Source organism: Diaphorina citri, unplaced genomic scaffold, assembly GCF_000475195.1.
Source record: "Diaphorina citri unplaced genomic scaffold, Diaci psyllid genome assembly version 1.1 scaffold230, whole genome shotgun sequence".
In the NCBI taxonomy this organism is placed as follows: domain Eukaryota; kingdom Metazoa; phylum Arthropoda; class Insecta; order Hemiptera; family Psyllidae; genus Diaphorina; species Diaphorina citri.
Window position 1 is genome coordinate 13414 of NW_007377667.1, and position 15601 is coordinate 29014.

The 15601-nt window shown below is 37.6% G+C and overlaps 2 protein-coding genes across 3 annotated transcripts in view; one reads left to right on the plus strand and one right to left on the minus strand.

The window, feature by feature from the left end:
- Positions 1-6382: 6382 nt before the first annotated feature.
- On the minus strand, positions 6383-10999 carry LOC103506357 (protein FAM57A). 2 transcript variants are annotated; one of them, XM_008470741.2, is made up of 3 exons: positions 10872-10999; positions 7100-7676; positions 6383-6919 (listed from the first exon to the last, which is right to left on the minus strand). In XM_008470741.2, the coding sequence occupies exons 2-3, from the start codon at positions 7655-7657 to the stop codon at positions 6452-6454; spliced, it is 1026 nt and encodes a 341-aa protein (XP_008468963.1). In that variant the 5' UTR covers positions 7658-7676; positions 10872-10999; the 3' UTR covers positions 6383-6451. The 2 variants fall into 2 exon arrangements, with proteins under 2 accessions (XP_008468963.1, XP_017298323.1); XM_017442834.2 differs by lacking the exon at positions 10872-10999 and having other exon boundaries at positions 7100-7804.
- Positions 11000-11010: 11 nt separating this feature from the next.
- Positions 11011-15601, plus strand: part of LOC113466223 (dentin sialophosphoprotein-like) — a 205872-nt gene continuing 201281 nt past the window's right edge. The window contains exons 1-2 of the mRNA XM_026821428.1: positions 11011-11223; positions 11540-11689. Of these exons, the coding sequence (XP_026677229.1) occupies positions 11011-11223; positions 11540-11689 (363 nt within the window). The remainder of the gene's footprint in view (positions 11224-11539; positions 11690-15601) is intronic.

Below are 15601 nucleotides of genomic sequence, written 5' to 3' on the forward strand. Positions count from 1 at the left end.
GTCTTAAGAGCTTTGATAGAGTAAACTATATTTGCCAGGTTTTTAATTGATACCAATGTCAAATACTTCAATGGGATTTTATTTGAACTTGGCATTTTTTGAACTCAAATTTAAGAACACATTTTAAAACAATAGATCCTCCTGGTATGTTAGTCAAGACAAGGCCAATGAACAGGTTGATCCACCGAGAGTAAGCTGTGATCAGGAATCTAGTCAGAATGATAGTGTGTCCAGAAATATATCACATGAGGAATCAGCCGCCAAGTACAATATTGCCAGGTCCCGATCCTCCTGGTACGTATACCAAGAGAAACGCGAGGATACCAATTTAATTCTTAAGAGCTTTGATAGAGTAAACTATATTTGCCAAGTTTTTAATTGATACCAATGTCAAATACTTCAATGGGATTTTATTTGAACTTGGCATTTTTTGAACTCAAATTTAAGAACACATTTTAACTGAGAAATGACGAATATGATGTTAATTTATTGCGAAAGTTTCACTCCACTTTCGGCACAGTTTCCCAAATGAACCACAACTTTCTTCCTCACACCCTGTAGATACGCGAAAGTACGAGTATAACGTCTATCCTTCAAAACTCCTGTAGGTCACCTGTTGTCCAATATGTTATCCAGGCTGAAGTTTATGATGCCCTGAATCAAAATCCATAACAATACATAACCACTGGGTTGTCTCGATAGATTGGTACTTGGGCGCGAGACATTTCAATTTGAAATGTGAACCGAAGATTTCTCTTCATAACCCGACCATTCGTAAAGAACTACATAGTCAAATAATAGTACATGTGTAAAAGTGTAAGATTTTGTATTTTGGTGAAATGTATTTGGACTTTCTGATCGTGTGAATGTTTTTGTTACTATCTTGTCAAGTGCTGTCGAAGCAACCTAGCAGTAACTGATCAGTGAGAAGGATAAAATGGAATTTTGTGCTTTTACAGATTTTACTTCACCAGTCCAAATCAGACAACATTTGAATTCCTTGTGCTGAAATTGCAACACTCTCTACTCTCCAATTAGTAGGATTTGTGTTGGGTTTTCAATTGAATTTACATGACAGCATTGTTCCACCACTAATTAGCGGGATCTGAGGATGTTGAAACTTGCAACTCGAGCAAACTCTTATGCAACCCGATTTCGAAGCTCTGAATTCAAGCTGCAAGCTTTATGTTAATTGTAAGAGATCCCAGATGAATCCAGCAATAGTAATGTCTGAAGTGGATTCTATTTATTTATTGACGTGGGTACAAATGAACATTTATGTATATCTACTGAAAGCTGTCGAAAAGTCTTCTGACGTTTTAAGCTTCGAAAGCAGATTGTTATGATTTTTTTTTGTACCTACCTACCTACCACCAATAGGTAAACCTAATAACGTAGCTCGTAGGTAGGTAAGTATTTAAGTATATACCTAAATTTTATACCTATCTACTTTAGTTCTCGAAATACAACTACATCATGTAAAATTGTAAATGGTGAATGTATAGGTATGTGGAAGTGGAAAAATGAGTCATCAACATGAATGAATCATTTCTGTTGGTGCAGGTAGGGGAGAAAGGTGGACGAAATTTTCCTACTGCAAGTAGGTAGGTTGGAAAATAAGGCATTCCATAACAGGAGAAGTATAGGCCGTATAGATATAATGATGTAGGCAAGTACACCTGTGAAGCATTGCACATTAATTGGTAACATGTGAGGCAACTTTGACGAAAGCACTTTTTCCTTTCTCACGTTGACCTTCCTCAAAAGCCGACTATACATGTTGGGTTCCTGTTATTGAATTTGGAGGCAAGCAATAAAGAAGTGACAGCGATATAGCTGAAAGTTAAAGGATAATGTATGACAGCTTACTTATTGAGACAGAAACCAGAGGAAATTGGGAAAATGAGTAGTCGAGTCGTTAGAAAATAATAATAAATGTAATATTAAATATGATGTATCCTAAAGGACCTAAAGCTTATAGGTATAAGTACAATCCCCTTAAAGACTGAGGAATCCTCGCCCTTGCACAGGATTTTCGTCAGAAAGCCACCCCCCCCCTAAATTTACCTAGGTACTATAAGGCTAAAGAAATTGAGAAATCACATTGATCTCAGGTACTATAACTACAAAACACTTTCACCTTGCCATCTTAGCATCGCGTATAAGGTCGCCTTTTTCGACAGCACAGTGAAAATTCCCACGTCTGCAGTGCGCGTGCTTTCTGTCAGGGAGAAAAACCCCATTTCCCCGTCCGTCGTGTCTAGTGTTTAGTTTTGTGCCGAAACTGTGCCACGGGTCGGTCGCCGCGAACTTGCGAATTTTCCGCGAAAAAGTTCGAATTTTTTTGGACACTTGATTTTACTTTTTCCTCTCATGTTTTCTCAATGGGATCATCCAATCCAGTTCATCGTTTTGAAAATTTCTTGGAGTTTTTCTTCCATGCCAGACGTTTCCCAACATTTTTGAGTAGTGAAATATTTCGATTTCTTTATTATTGTTTTGTAGTTTGAGTACCAACTCTTTTGTTTATCCACTGGACTTGACGGCTGTTCTTATTCAAAATTAATCTAGTGTCTGCTTTTTTTCCCCCCATTTTGGAACGAAGGGATCTATTGTTATCCAATAAAGTAGAATTCTTTCGTAATCTTTCAAAACAAAAGATAACAAGGATTGTCGAAATATTTGTTTTTCGTTTCGTCATTCACAAAATATCGAGCACTAGCTCCCTCATGCGGTAACCCCCTAACCTAGATTTTGGATTTTCTCCCCCTTATAGGACAGACTCCCTAGTCTCAGACGACCCCCCTTTCCTTTCTCACTTTGTAAGGAAAGATAATAGAATGTCACAAATGTACACAATTTATTTCATTTCGATTGTTGATTTAACGGAGATGGTAACCTAGATAAAAAGTAAACAAATATGTAATAGAAAGTAACAAATGACTGGAAAATAAAATTAAACGTAAAAGATGAATTTTGTAAATATAATTTCTTTTATCAATATCACTAAACTTTTCTAGTAATAAATCATCAAATTACAATTGAAAGCAATCCATTTTGTCGCGATTACCCGCTTGATTTTCTATTAAATGATCTATTTAGATCAGTTGATTTTTTTTTCTCTCGGCTTTTGAAATGGGTGTGAAAGTGAGAGTATTGAATGGGGCCTCGCCACCGGTACCACATGAAGTCAATAAACTTGAATCTAATTGAAATTATTTGGAAAATACTGAAATTAAATTAGTTGTTTCTTTTTGCCGATATAATATTATGTACATCCAGGAAAGGAGTTTCTAACCTAATAAATAATAAAATTTACCTTTGACAGTAATTTTCAATTCTTTATTGACTTGAAAGTTTCCCCAATGTTGTGAACATTATATAAATATAAACATATGAAATGAAGAAGTTGAAGAACATGGTAACTTAACCCAATTCTAGAGAGAACCCGGCAAAATGTTTTTAAGAATCAAGGTGAGTCCGAGTGTGGTGAGAAACCAATACATATTTCCCTTTTTATTTTGCTCTCTGTACCACCCAAAAGTTCTTTCTATAACTCTAAAATTCTGACTTCTTGTATTTATTGAGATCATTTTAGTTCCAAAGCCAAGGCTACTTGTACCAAGAAGTTCACAAGTTATGGGCTAAGGGAATCATTACAACCCACAGAGCTTTACACCATTACATAAACGAGACCACAACACACAACAATGCTACATTAAAAATCCCCGTTTCCTTTTCTTTTTTCTGTAATTAATTGCGTTCATAAATTACCTATTAACACCTTTTTGTAAACGTAATAATTTTGAAACCGAAGGCAGTATGGGCTATATGAGAGTGGAATAGATCTACTAAGGTCATGTCAGGGCTGTATGCCACTTCGCCCTTTTCCCCTGGGATTTCAACTAACTTCTCTATTGTGATCACGAGTGTACGGTAGAGCCCAGTGGCGTTACCTAATGTACGGAGAGAGATTGTACACTAGGTCTAGCAGGTCTCTAGGACACTCTTGAGTAGACTACCCCTGAAATTCATATAAATCTGGAATACTGCAGCACCGACCGGCCAGGCAGGGTTTTACATGAACCACTTCTTCAGCATGGTTACAACGAGTCAACGGCAGATCCCATGGACCTTGGATAATGCATACCCAAGTACATGGGTTGGAGAGAGACAGGTCCCAGATATACTCTTGACTCCCCCTGAAATCCTTGGAAATCTGGAAATACTAGACCACCGACCAGGCGCAGTACATGATCCATCAAATGCAATACCGAGTCAAGACACCCGGAAAGTACTAGTAAATCTGGGAAAGGAATTTGATATTACGAGACCCACCAGTCACAAAATAGGTAAACAGAACTGCATTACAAAACTCCTGATTCTTGTTACCCGTAATAATTGTTTAATATAGCAAATAATTAATTAGTCTATTTAACAAGAAACGAAGCGGTTGTAGTCACAAAATGTAATAGACCGATGCGGTCCATTAAACCCAGGAGAATGGATTTCAGTCCAGATCTGTTGTGATTGTGATTGCCCGATTGATATTCGAACCGAGATCCAGAATTCAGAGCACTAGGACAAAAGTCAAGTTACATCTTGCATTTGTGACCTCTCCTCCATAATGTAGAAATGTAGGCGTAGAGGAAAACGAAAGAAAGATGAGAATGTATTCAGGAAATCTTCGTTCTACTTTTTAAGAATTGGTCAACAAAATGTTAAAGTTGACAGCTGGTGTTATGCCATCTGATGATTTTTCTTGAAAAAAGAGTAATCGACAGTCCAGTCTTACACCTGTCAACTTTAATGAATACTTTCCTTGGATTTTTTTTTTTTTTTTTTTTTAACTCCTGATTCTTGTTACCTGATAAAAGTGATATCGTAATCAAACATGGTTGGAATTACTTCTCAAAACCTCAGGGGCTCCTGAAATAATTGTTCGGGGCTGATGGGTGGCTACCTCATGTAAATTTCATAGGTAGGTACTTAATTTTTCGGAGGAACACTGCAACTGCTCTTTAATTTCCACTGCTCTTAACTGCTGTTCAAAGTGTTCTTGCCACTATAATTCGGTAGCATATTCCCTATTGCTACATATTTAATGATATCTTACACCTGCTTAAAATTCACAAATACCTATACAACTTGTAAATTTTATGCAAATTTTACCAATATCAAATTCGCCCCTAATCACCACCATGAAAGTATCATGGTTAACATGCATGTTATCAAAATGAATTAGATATTTAGGTACATTTAGTTATAAACTGTTGGAAACCGCTCTAATGTCATGGAAGCGGGCAGTGGACCAATGGACATATCGACGTTTAATCCTCCAAGCCCGTCTGTAATATTGTGAGGTAAATCAAAACACAGAACCATAATCTAGTGATTTCCTGGTGCCATAGGAGACTGCCTGGGCAAATACCGTGGTTCACGACTTTGTCCCCTCCTTTAATGTCTATATTATAGAATTTTTCTCAGTATGAAGAACACAATATGATACTGGATCAGGAAAGGATTTGTAGACAGTAGTGCTGACCAGAGTATCTTATGTTTGATAGAATTCTAACGTCACCGTATCTTTATCTTTAGTGACGCGGGTTTTACCCTCCGTTCGCCGACAAACTTCCCCTACTCACATTAACCTCACCTCCTCTTAGTGAGATACCTACATGATACTTCCGACATTACGTACGCTTTACTTCCGATATTTTATTAGGAGATTCGATCACAATGACGGCCCATATTTTAGGTGATTTGACAATTTGACTCCCCGTTTCGAAGGGATCTACAGCTTCCTGAATCCTATGTACGAGGGTCTTATCTCTTATGTGAAATGTTGTTCACGTGTATAATTTTCAATCCCTGTTCCAATTCAATTTCAAATCCCTCTAACTTCTCAACTTCTCATCTTCTCATCTCGTATAATGTTGCTAATGTGAGTTATGAAGCGGTTACAATTTGATATAGTCATCGGCAGGTGTTTGCAAGTATCAGCATGATTGTTTTGTGAGCAATCAGGTGTTGGCTATTGCATTCAACTTATCAGCTTCGACTCTTCTTTGTTGGTCAGTTTAAAGGTGTGTCTACACATATTTGACGATCGATGAGGTGAATCTATGATGTCCAGGCAGTGTGGACTGTTTCAGTCGACATCGATTGACGGCCGTCGACTAAGAACTACATAGTCAAATAATAGTACATGTGTAAAAGTGTAAGATTTTGTATTTTGGTGAAATGTATCTGGACTTTCTGATCTTGTGAATGTTTTTGTTACTATCTTGTCAAGTGCGACGTGGGTACAAATGAACATTTATGTATATCTACTGAAAGCTGTCGAAAAGTCTTCTGACGTTTTAAGCTTCGAAAGCACGTGTAAAAGTGTAAGATTTTGTATTTTGGTGAAATGTATCTGGACTTTCTGATCTTGTGAATGTTTTTGTTACTATCTTGTCAAATGCTGTCGAAGCAACCTAGCAGTAACTCTTAACATGAGTCCCAGCCAGTAAACCTGCAGGATCATGAACAAAGCAATGGTAAAATGACATACCAGAGGAATATTCTTGATGGCATCCAATACAGAGAGATCAAACAGTTTGATATACGCGTAGAACATGTATGGGAGGAGAACGATGCGGCAGATGAAGAAACTCACTAGCATGGCGATACCATTAGCAAAGTACAACACGGAAGAGGTCATCCGGAGTCGATGCAGAATGAGCCTGATGTTGACGAAGATGGTGCTGAACTCCATCGTGTACAGAAACATGAAGACACAGTCACCAAACTTCCGACGCAGTGTCATCACACCAAGGAGACCCACTGTGGGTATGAACAGGTGGTGAAGGAATATGATCTTGTTCCTCAGGATGAAAGTCTGCACGTCCATGTAGCCGTGCTCCATTGTATATGCCTACATGAAAGAAGAAGCAATTAGTAAAAACTTCTTTAAGATCTTGTTGGTAACAATGGAAGAAGAAAGGAATGTTCCATTGTATATGCCTACATGAAAGAAGAAGCAATTAGTAAAAACTTCTTTAAGATCTTGTTGGTAACAATAGAAGAAGAAAGGAATGTCAAATGAAAGCCTCACCTTGTACATAACAACTATATCGTAGAAGAAATAAGGCAATCCGAACCAGGTGTAGAAATCAATCCAGCGACTGTATGCAATGAAGTTATTCTTCATGTTGCAGCGATCTTCCATCACCACTAGACAGGCGAACAAGCAGGCAAGAAAAGCCTGCAGTGCAGACACAGATTTCACACAAATGTCGTAGACTTCGTATTTCTTGAGCTGAAACTTTTTGGCAAGACGTTTTCCAGCGGTCGTTTTGAATTTTATAAGAAGGAGGAGATGGAACATGGAGGTGTAAAAAGTCAAGCCTAGAATCGTCAGGTTTGCTATTTGAGTGTGAGAAGCCCGTATCCTCTGTGTGGATGGAATAACCTGTACTGCCAACGCCATCGCTGTGAATGCTATGCCACCAGTCATTGTGATTGAACCTTTGAGTATTTTGAACATATTATGGCAATACTTGGTAAGGCAGTGATCTGTTTGTTTCGAACTTTGGTCATGCTTGATATCTTCGGTGCTACGTTCAAATCCTGTAGACCTTTCGTCATGTTCACAACTTGTTTGGTCACTCATCAATCAAAATCCTCGCAATGTTCAAACTCTTTTGCTCATAATCAATCAGTGTTTTTGAACTGTAGTACTTAATTGGGAAAATGATTTACAAAAGTACCAAAATTTGAACTTGACTTATCACAGAGTGTGGTGTCTAATCGATTTCAGCCATCGCTATAATGCCTCTGACCCTCAGGAGAGTAATGACAGTCAATGACGTTTCGATGGTTTCCACTTGGAATCAAAATATCTTCTTCGCTTACTATTTCGGTCTGTGATGATTCTCTCCCGCCATATACATACAAACCAAAAGACTATACAAGAAGGGACGCTACAAGTTTAATACCCTTGCCCCCATACCATGGTAATACAGGAGCTCTTTCATTATGAAAGTGTGATCTGTTCAGCGGTGATGATAAATGATAGGACGTAAGCAATAATCATTATTATGACCATTGCGGGGTTTCCACTTGGAATCAAAATATCTTCTTCGCTTACTATTTCGGTCTGTGATGATTCTCTCCCGCCATATACAAACCAAAAGACTATACAAAAAGGGACGCTACAAGTTTAATACCCTTGCCCCCATACCATGTTAATACAGAAGCTCTTTCATTATGAAAGTGTGATCTGTTCAGCGGTGATGATAAATGATAGGACGTAAGCAATAATCATTATTATGACCATTGCGGGGAAAGGAATGTCAAATGAAAGCCTCACCTTGTACATAACAACTATATCGTAGAAGAAATAAGGCAATCCGAACCAGGTGTAGAAATCAATCCAGCGACTGTATGCAATGAAGTTATTCTTCATGTTGCAGCGATCTTCCATCACCACTAGACAGGCGAACAAGCAGGCAAGAAAAGCCTGCAGTGCAGACACAGATTTCACACAAATGTCGTAGACTTCGTATTTCTTGAGCTGAAACTTTTTGGCAAGACGTTTTCCAGCGGTCGTTTTGAATTTTATAAGAAGGAGGAGATGGAACATGGAGGTGTAAAAAGTCAAGCCTAGAATCGTCAGGTTTGCTATTTGAGTGTGAGAAGCCCGTATCCTCTGTGTGGATGGAATAACCTGTACTGCCAACGCCATCGCTGTGAATGCTATGCCACCAGTCATTGTGATTGAACCTTTGAGTATTTTGAACATATTATGGCAATACTTGGTAAGGCAGTGATCTGTTTGTTTCGAACTTTGGTCATGCTTGATATCTTCGGTGCTACGTTCAAATCCTGTAGACCTTTCGTCATGTTCACAACTTGTTTGGTCACTCATCAATCAAGATCCTCGCAATGTTCAAACTCTTTTGCTCATAATCAATCAGTGTTTTTGAACTGTATTACTTAATTGGGAAAATGATTTACAAAAGTACCAAAATTTGAACTTGACTTATCACAGAGTGGTGTCTAATCGATTTCTCAGCCATCGCTATAATGCCTCTGACCCTCAGGAGAGTAATGACAGTCAATGACGTTTCGATGATTTCCACTTGGAATCAAAATATCTTCTTCGCTTACTATTTCGGTCTGTGATGATTCTCTCCCGCCATATACATACAAACCAAAAGACTATACAAGAAGGGACGCTACAAGTTTAATACCCTTGCCCCCATACCATGGTAATACAGGAGCTCTTTCATTATGAAAGTGTGATCTGTTCAGCGGTGATGATAAATGATAGGACGTAAGCAATAATCATTATTATGACCATTGCGGGTTTGTTTACATAATTTTGGCAAAAATATTTACAATTTATATTGGATTTTCTCCCCCTTATAGGACAGACTCCCTAGTCTCAGACGACCCCCCTTCCTTTCTCACTTTGTAAGGAAAGATAATAGAATGTCACAAATGTACACAATTTATTTCATTTCGATTGTTGATTTAACGGAGATGGAATTCCATTTGATATTTTATTGGTTTCCTTTGCTTCCTCGTTCTTTGTTTGATATCAATGGATACAATTGATTGTTTTAGTCCCATTATAGCCTTGGTAGTTTAGCCTAAAGGTAACCTATTGCCTTTTACTATTTTATAGGCAATATAGGCATTGTAGGAAACGACTGAAGAAGAGAAGAAGCTCCAATAAATATAGTTGTGTCAATTTGCGATGAACCTATGTGACAATTGTGGCATTGATTCTTTCATTTTACGGGAAAAGGTGTTAGTAAAAGGGAGCTTCCAATGCAAAATTTAACTCTTAATTTTGTAGGAAACGACTGAAGAAGCTCCAATAAATATAGTTGTGTCAATTTGCGATGAACCTAATGTGACAATTGTGGCATTGATTCTTTCATTTTACGGGAAAAGGTGTTAGTAAAAGGGAGCTTCCAATGCAAAATTTAACTCTTAATTAACAGCTTTACTATTATGTATTTTAAATTTCAGTCCAACGGCCTAGTTAAGTTTTATCCAAAGTTTTTGTGATTGAAAATTAATTGCGAGCAATGTGCTTGCAAATTCATCCCTTCAAAGCTCACAATAATAATTGTGTTTATTGTTGAAGCACTATATGGTCACAACCCACTTGACAGTTTTCATTTGGCTTTCACTTTTGCATGGAGGGGTTTTTCGAGACAACACAATAGCCTGTAGGTAATGGGAAACTTGAATATTGGATCAAGTTATTCCTAATGTGATCTTAAATGATTGCGAGCAATGTGCTTGCAAATTCATCCCTTCAAAGCTCCCAATAATAATTGTGTTTATTGTTGAAGCACTATGGTCACAACCCACTTGACAGTTTTCATTTGGCTTTCAATTTTGGAGGGGTTTTTCGAGACAACACAATAGCCTGTAGGTAATGGGAAACTTGAATATTGGATCAAGTTATTCCTAATGTGATCTTAAATACCAATTTAAATAGTGATAACGTATCCAAAGAACAGACCAAAATTATAAATGAGAAATCTGAAAAGGACAAAGATAGCTCTCGAGATATTAAAAAGCACATCTCCAGGTGCAGTCTAATCGATACCCACTCAAAAGAGTCTCTCAGTAGTATAAAGAAAGCTCAAAATAATGTAACTCCAGTTCAAACTATACCTAGAAAATTAAAGCAAAGTAAATCCGTGGACGGAGGCTGTAACACATTCGAAAGGCATAATGCAACTTACAAGTCCTTGGATAATCGAATCCGTGAAAACCGACTGTCTTACCCGTCCGACGTGTTTCATACTCACACAGCACTAAGTGCTCAAAACCAAATACACACGAAGTCGAATCCTCGCAATGTTCAAACTCTTTTGCTCATAATCAATCAGTGTTTTTGAACTGTAGTACTTAATTGGGAAAATGATTTACAAAAGTACCAAAATTTGAACTTGACTTATCACAGAGTGTGGTGTCTAATCGATTTCAGCCATCGCTATAATGCCTCTGACCCTCAGGAGAGTAATGACAGTCAATGACGTTTCGATGGTTTCCACCACGAAGTCGAAAGAAAGTTTCGTCATTGATAGAAACAAACTAGAGACGAGCATCGAACAGTTGGCAGCTTTGAAAAGGGAGCTGAACGCTGGAAGTTTTGATACAAAGAAAGTTCCTTCGAATAAATGTGATACCAAAGTACAAGCCGTACCTCCTGCTAGTTCTTCTAAGTCAAACCCTTCCTCGATCTTAAATCAAACTGGAAATTTAGATTAGTTTTGATTAGACTATTCATTAATATTAGTAGATATACAAGTACACAATACATAAGTAGAATAACAATAATCATGGGGGATGACAATAATTTCATTAGATTAATCCGACTACAATACTGTGCATTCTGTATAGGATCATGTGTGTCTCGCATCACATTATGTTTGAATATTTAATAGTAAACGAAATAATGTGCTTATCACACATCAAATTTTACACATGCATATTTATGATCCAATATTATACTGTACTTTTTGAGGGTTTCAAAGTCGGTTCGGAAGAAAGCAAACCTCTGACCAAGCTGTCATACAGCGATGTCCTAAAAACCAATAAATCCACAACTCCAGATGTAAGTTTACACGTTACAACAAACTTGGAACTGGCCTCTCCTTCAGCAGAGATCGACCATGTAAGATCCATCAGTGATACGTTAGATGACTCTCTCATGCCAAAATTATTTTTGCTTTTCTTTATGTTGACTTTTTCTACTGGAGATCAGAGTTGTAGGGCATTCCTACAGAAAGACCCCTTGCTCAGCCACCCTGTCTGGTGGCATTGTTGACATTCCTGTAATGTTATCTACGGGCATCAAGCGTAGAACTTTATGCCGGGGAGGTAATTACTACTAATTAGTATTTAAATATCACTCTTAATCAGCAAGGCCATCTTGAGTACGACACACAAAGGCTAGATTGTTTCTCTACCAATTTATGAAGTATGTGCAAACAAACATACTTTGGTAATCTCTTTGTATCTAATTGGATTATTTGAATGTCTTTCCTCCTTTGTAATTTGAAACCGAAGGCAGTATGGGCTATATGAGAGTGGAATAGATCTACTAAGGTCATGTCAGGGCTGTATGCCACTTCGCCCTTTTCCCCTGGGATTTCAACTAACTTCTCTATTGTGATCACGAGTGTACGGTAGAGCCCAGTGGCGTTACCTAATGTACGGAGAGAGATTGTACACTAGGTCTAGCAGGTCTCTAGGACACTCTTGAGTAGACTACCCCTGAAATTCATATAAATCTGGAATACTGCAGCACCGACCGGCCAGGCAGGGTTTTACATGAACCACTTCTTCAGCATGGTTACAACGAGTCAACGGCAGATCCCATGGACCTTGGATAATGCATACCCAAGTACATGGGTTGGAGAGAGACAGGTCCCAGATATACTCTTGACTCCCCCTGAAATCCTTGGAAATCTGGAAATACTAGACCACCGACCAGGCGCAGTACATGATCCATCAAATGCAATACCGAGTCAAGACACCCGGAAAGTACTAGTAAATCTGGGAAAGGAATTTGATATTACGAGACCCACCAGTCACAAAATAGGTAAACAGAACTGCATTACAAAACTCCTGATTCTTGTTACCTGATAAAAGTGATATCGTAATCAAACATGGTTGGAATTACTTCTCAAAACCTCAGGGGCTCCTGAAATAATTGTTCGGGGCTGATGGGTGGCTACCTCATGTAAATTTCATAGGTAGGGTCGCGGTGTAATAATATGACATGAAATAAATAGTTATCCATTTATCAATGTACTTGTATATTATTTTAGTTTGAACATGGTTTTGAGAAAAAGATATGTAGGGGTGAATGTAGCTTTTTGAAAAATGGGAAGTCGTGGAAACTAAATTCACGTCATGGTAGACGTGGAAACCGAATTAGACTTGTGGAAACTTCCCTCCGTAGTACATAGCGTAGTCCCAAGTCCAAGTCTCTGTCATCAGGCCTAGGAGGTTGGTGACTGCTACAAAACAATAATAATTGTTTAGTAGGCAGGTACAATATCATGATAATTTTCATTGGGAATTTTCTGACCTACGTCGAATCCATTACGTCGGATGTGTTCGGATAATCACTTTAAAGACCAGGATAATAGGTAAACTCGGATTTTTCCTTAGCATAATCTTTACGTATTCAACAGAAAGTTACAGGACAGTGTTGTTAAAACAAGCAATTATTATTCTAACCTTCATCTTCTCAACATAAGTTTTATTCTCAATTTGGAACAAATGACGCAAAAATTTGCAACGGTTTTACAGAGATTCGAAAGCCTTGTGAACTATGAAAGCAAGAGAAATTAAAGAGATTTAAAGAAAGGATCCCAGATGCAAAACTCCCAGGAAAAGAAGAGCTTCAATTCGTGAACATAAAACAGCCTTCAATAATTTGGAAAAGAAATGCAGTGTGCTGGATTGTTTCAAAATGTATGGCACATTGCCTACTTGCACAAGTTTCCAGGCGTAACATAGTCATTCGTTCTGTAAAGTGTTCCTCCACGGACTTGCTGACTTCAAATTTGAAACTGTACAATGTAGCTTTAGTTTGCTGTACAATATGACTTGTATATCTGCTGAAAACTAATTAATTGTTTTTAGTTTCTATCAGATAAAATTAACTTCTAAATACATAACCTTTTGATTAAGCAATCGACTAAAATTATAACTGTGACTTAATACCTCCTACTTGCTAACCAAATACATTATAAACAAAGGACTTTGCATGATACAGAGAAGGACACAATACAACCCATGTTTGCTATATGTCACGGTGGAGGTATAACATATCTTATCACACAATTGCTATCAGGTTTAAAGGGCTCTAAAGTTGACTTTGTGGCGGTCGCAGTAGATTATCACAGAATTCCATTGGTCACATACAGGGTGTCTTTAACTCGACATCTAGAGACCAAAAGCAGATGTAATCGTTCAAAATAGTGTGTTCTGACTTAAAGATTAGTCGAAATTTTCTCCTGTGTGATCCTTTTTTGTAGCACTCAATATTTAATTATTTTTGCTTTTCTTTATGTTGACTTTTTCTACTGGAGATCAGAGTTGTAGGGCATTCCTACAGAAAGACCCCTTGCTCAGTGCACCGCAAGTACCGTAAGCTCTAAGCTCCCAGTAAAACCGGGTGGGTAATAATCCGCTTTTAGGGACCTACTTAGGGTACAAGAGTACACGCCTATCGTCAGATAAATGCGAGTGTGAGAGCAATCCAGATTTGGGATAGTACTTTGAAAGATCGTACTTCCCTGACACTCAAAGCCGCTATTGAGACAGGATAGATAAAAAAATGCACAAACCGAAAATGAATCAGTAGTTAGGCAATTAATATTTAAACAATACAGCTATAGACATGATTTGTACCTAATAACTGATTCATAGGTAATTCCAATAACTATGCCAAGATCATGATCACATAACAAAGAGTACCCGTCTATTTGTTCATTGGAAATAACTTCTATTCTAAGTACGGCCACCTTCAGAACTTTAATCATGAATTGGTCACCACAATCAATTAAATCCAAGATGGATTCCCAGTCGTAAGTCCTTAACATTAAACTTAATAAAGTTCAAACCTTACTGTCTATACATTGCCTTACTGTCTATAATTCAATATGACAATATAATATTTATTGACAATACACCATCAATAATTTTATTATATTCTTCAGTAGATAACATTGACAGTGATATTGACATCTGTAATTCGGTCGGTCAATCGATGAAAAGCGTCGCGGGGTGCCCTGGTCATAAAGTTGTAGGCGTATGAACAAAGCCAACAGGTAGCAATCGGACTCTAGCAACCGGATTCAAACGACTGGGTTATTATGATCAATAATTTCAACATCTCACTCAGCTCCCATTGTGTAGTGGCCACTGCGCTCGCCTTGCACGCGGGAGACCCGGGTTCGATTCCCGGTGGGGTCAGAAAATTTGTATGATCATTCAATAGGAAAGATCTAAGATCTAAGTACTACCTAATGAGTTTAATACTTTAATTTAATTTAAGTAAGTAATTAAATTCAGTCTTAATCTTATGAATTATAACTTCCAAGTTGGTAAGCGTGTACTTAGTAAGTTCCTACATTGTGGGAAATTTTACACGATATGTTTCTTCTGTTAACTCCGGATATTTTCATAAACTATGCATCCACATCCCAAACAATGTTTCTCTTTAACGTCCAGTTTCGAGCAGTACCTAATAAGCTTTCAAATTTTTATCTAGCTTTGGGTTTACGATCCATAACAACTGACTCTCATAGTTGAATTTCGAATATATTGGTATAGTAAGCGAATTCAACTATTTAGACTAAATATTTGAGATACACGACGTTAGAGGAAGAATTTCACAAAGTAAACTTTACAATGAAATTCCATGACTTTTACAGAAAATTTCCACGACTTTTTCCAGAAAAATAGGGGGCAGAGGTACCTAAAAATCAGTAAGATTACCCCTTCATTTAAATAAAATAATTCGGTTTTTCGGAAAAACTTGATATTTAATTTGAACATTTTTAATTAT

Bases quoted from the DNA above. Each gene is read 5' to 3' on its own strand.
- LOC103506357 (XM_008470741.2), bottom strand. From the start codon at position 7,657: ATGAGTGACCAAACAAGTTGTGAACATGACGAAAGGTCTACAGGATTT. The intron at 6,920-7,099 runs GTGAGGCTTTCA...TCTTTCATGTAG, and splicing joins ATATAGTTGTTATGTACAAG to GCATATACAATGGAGCACGG.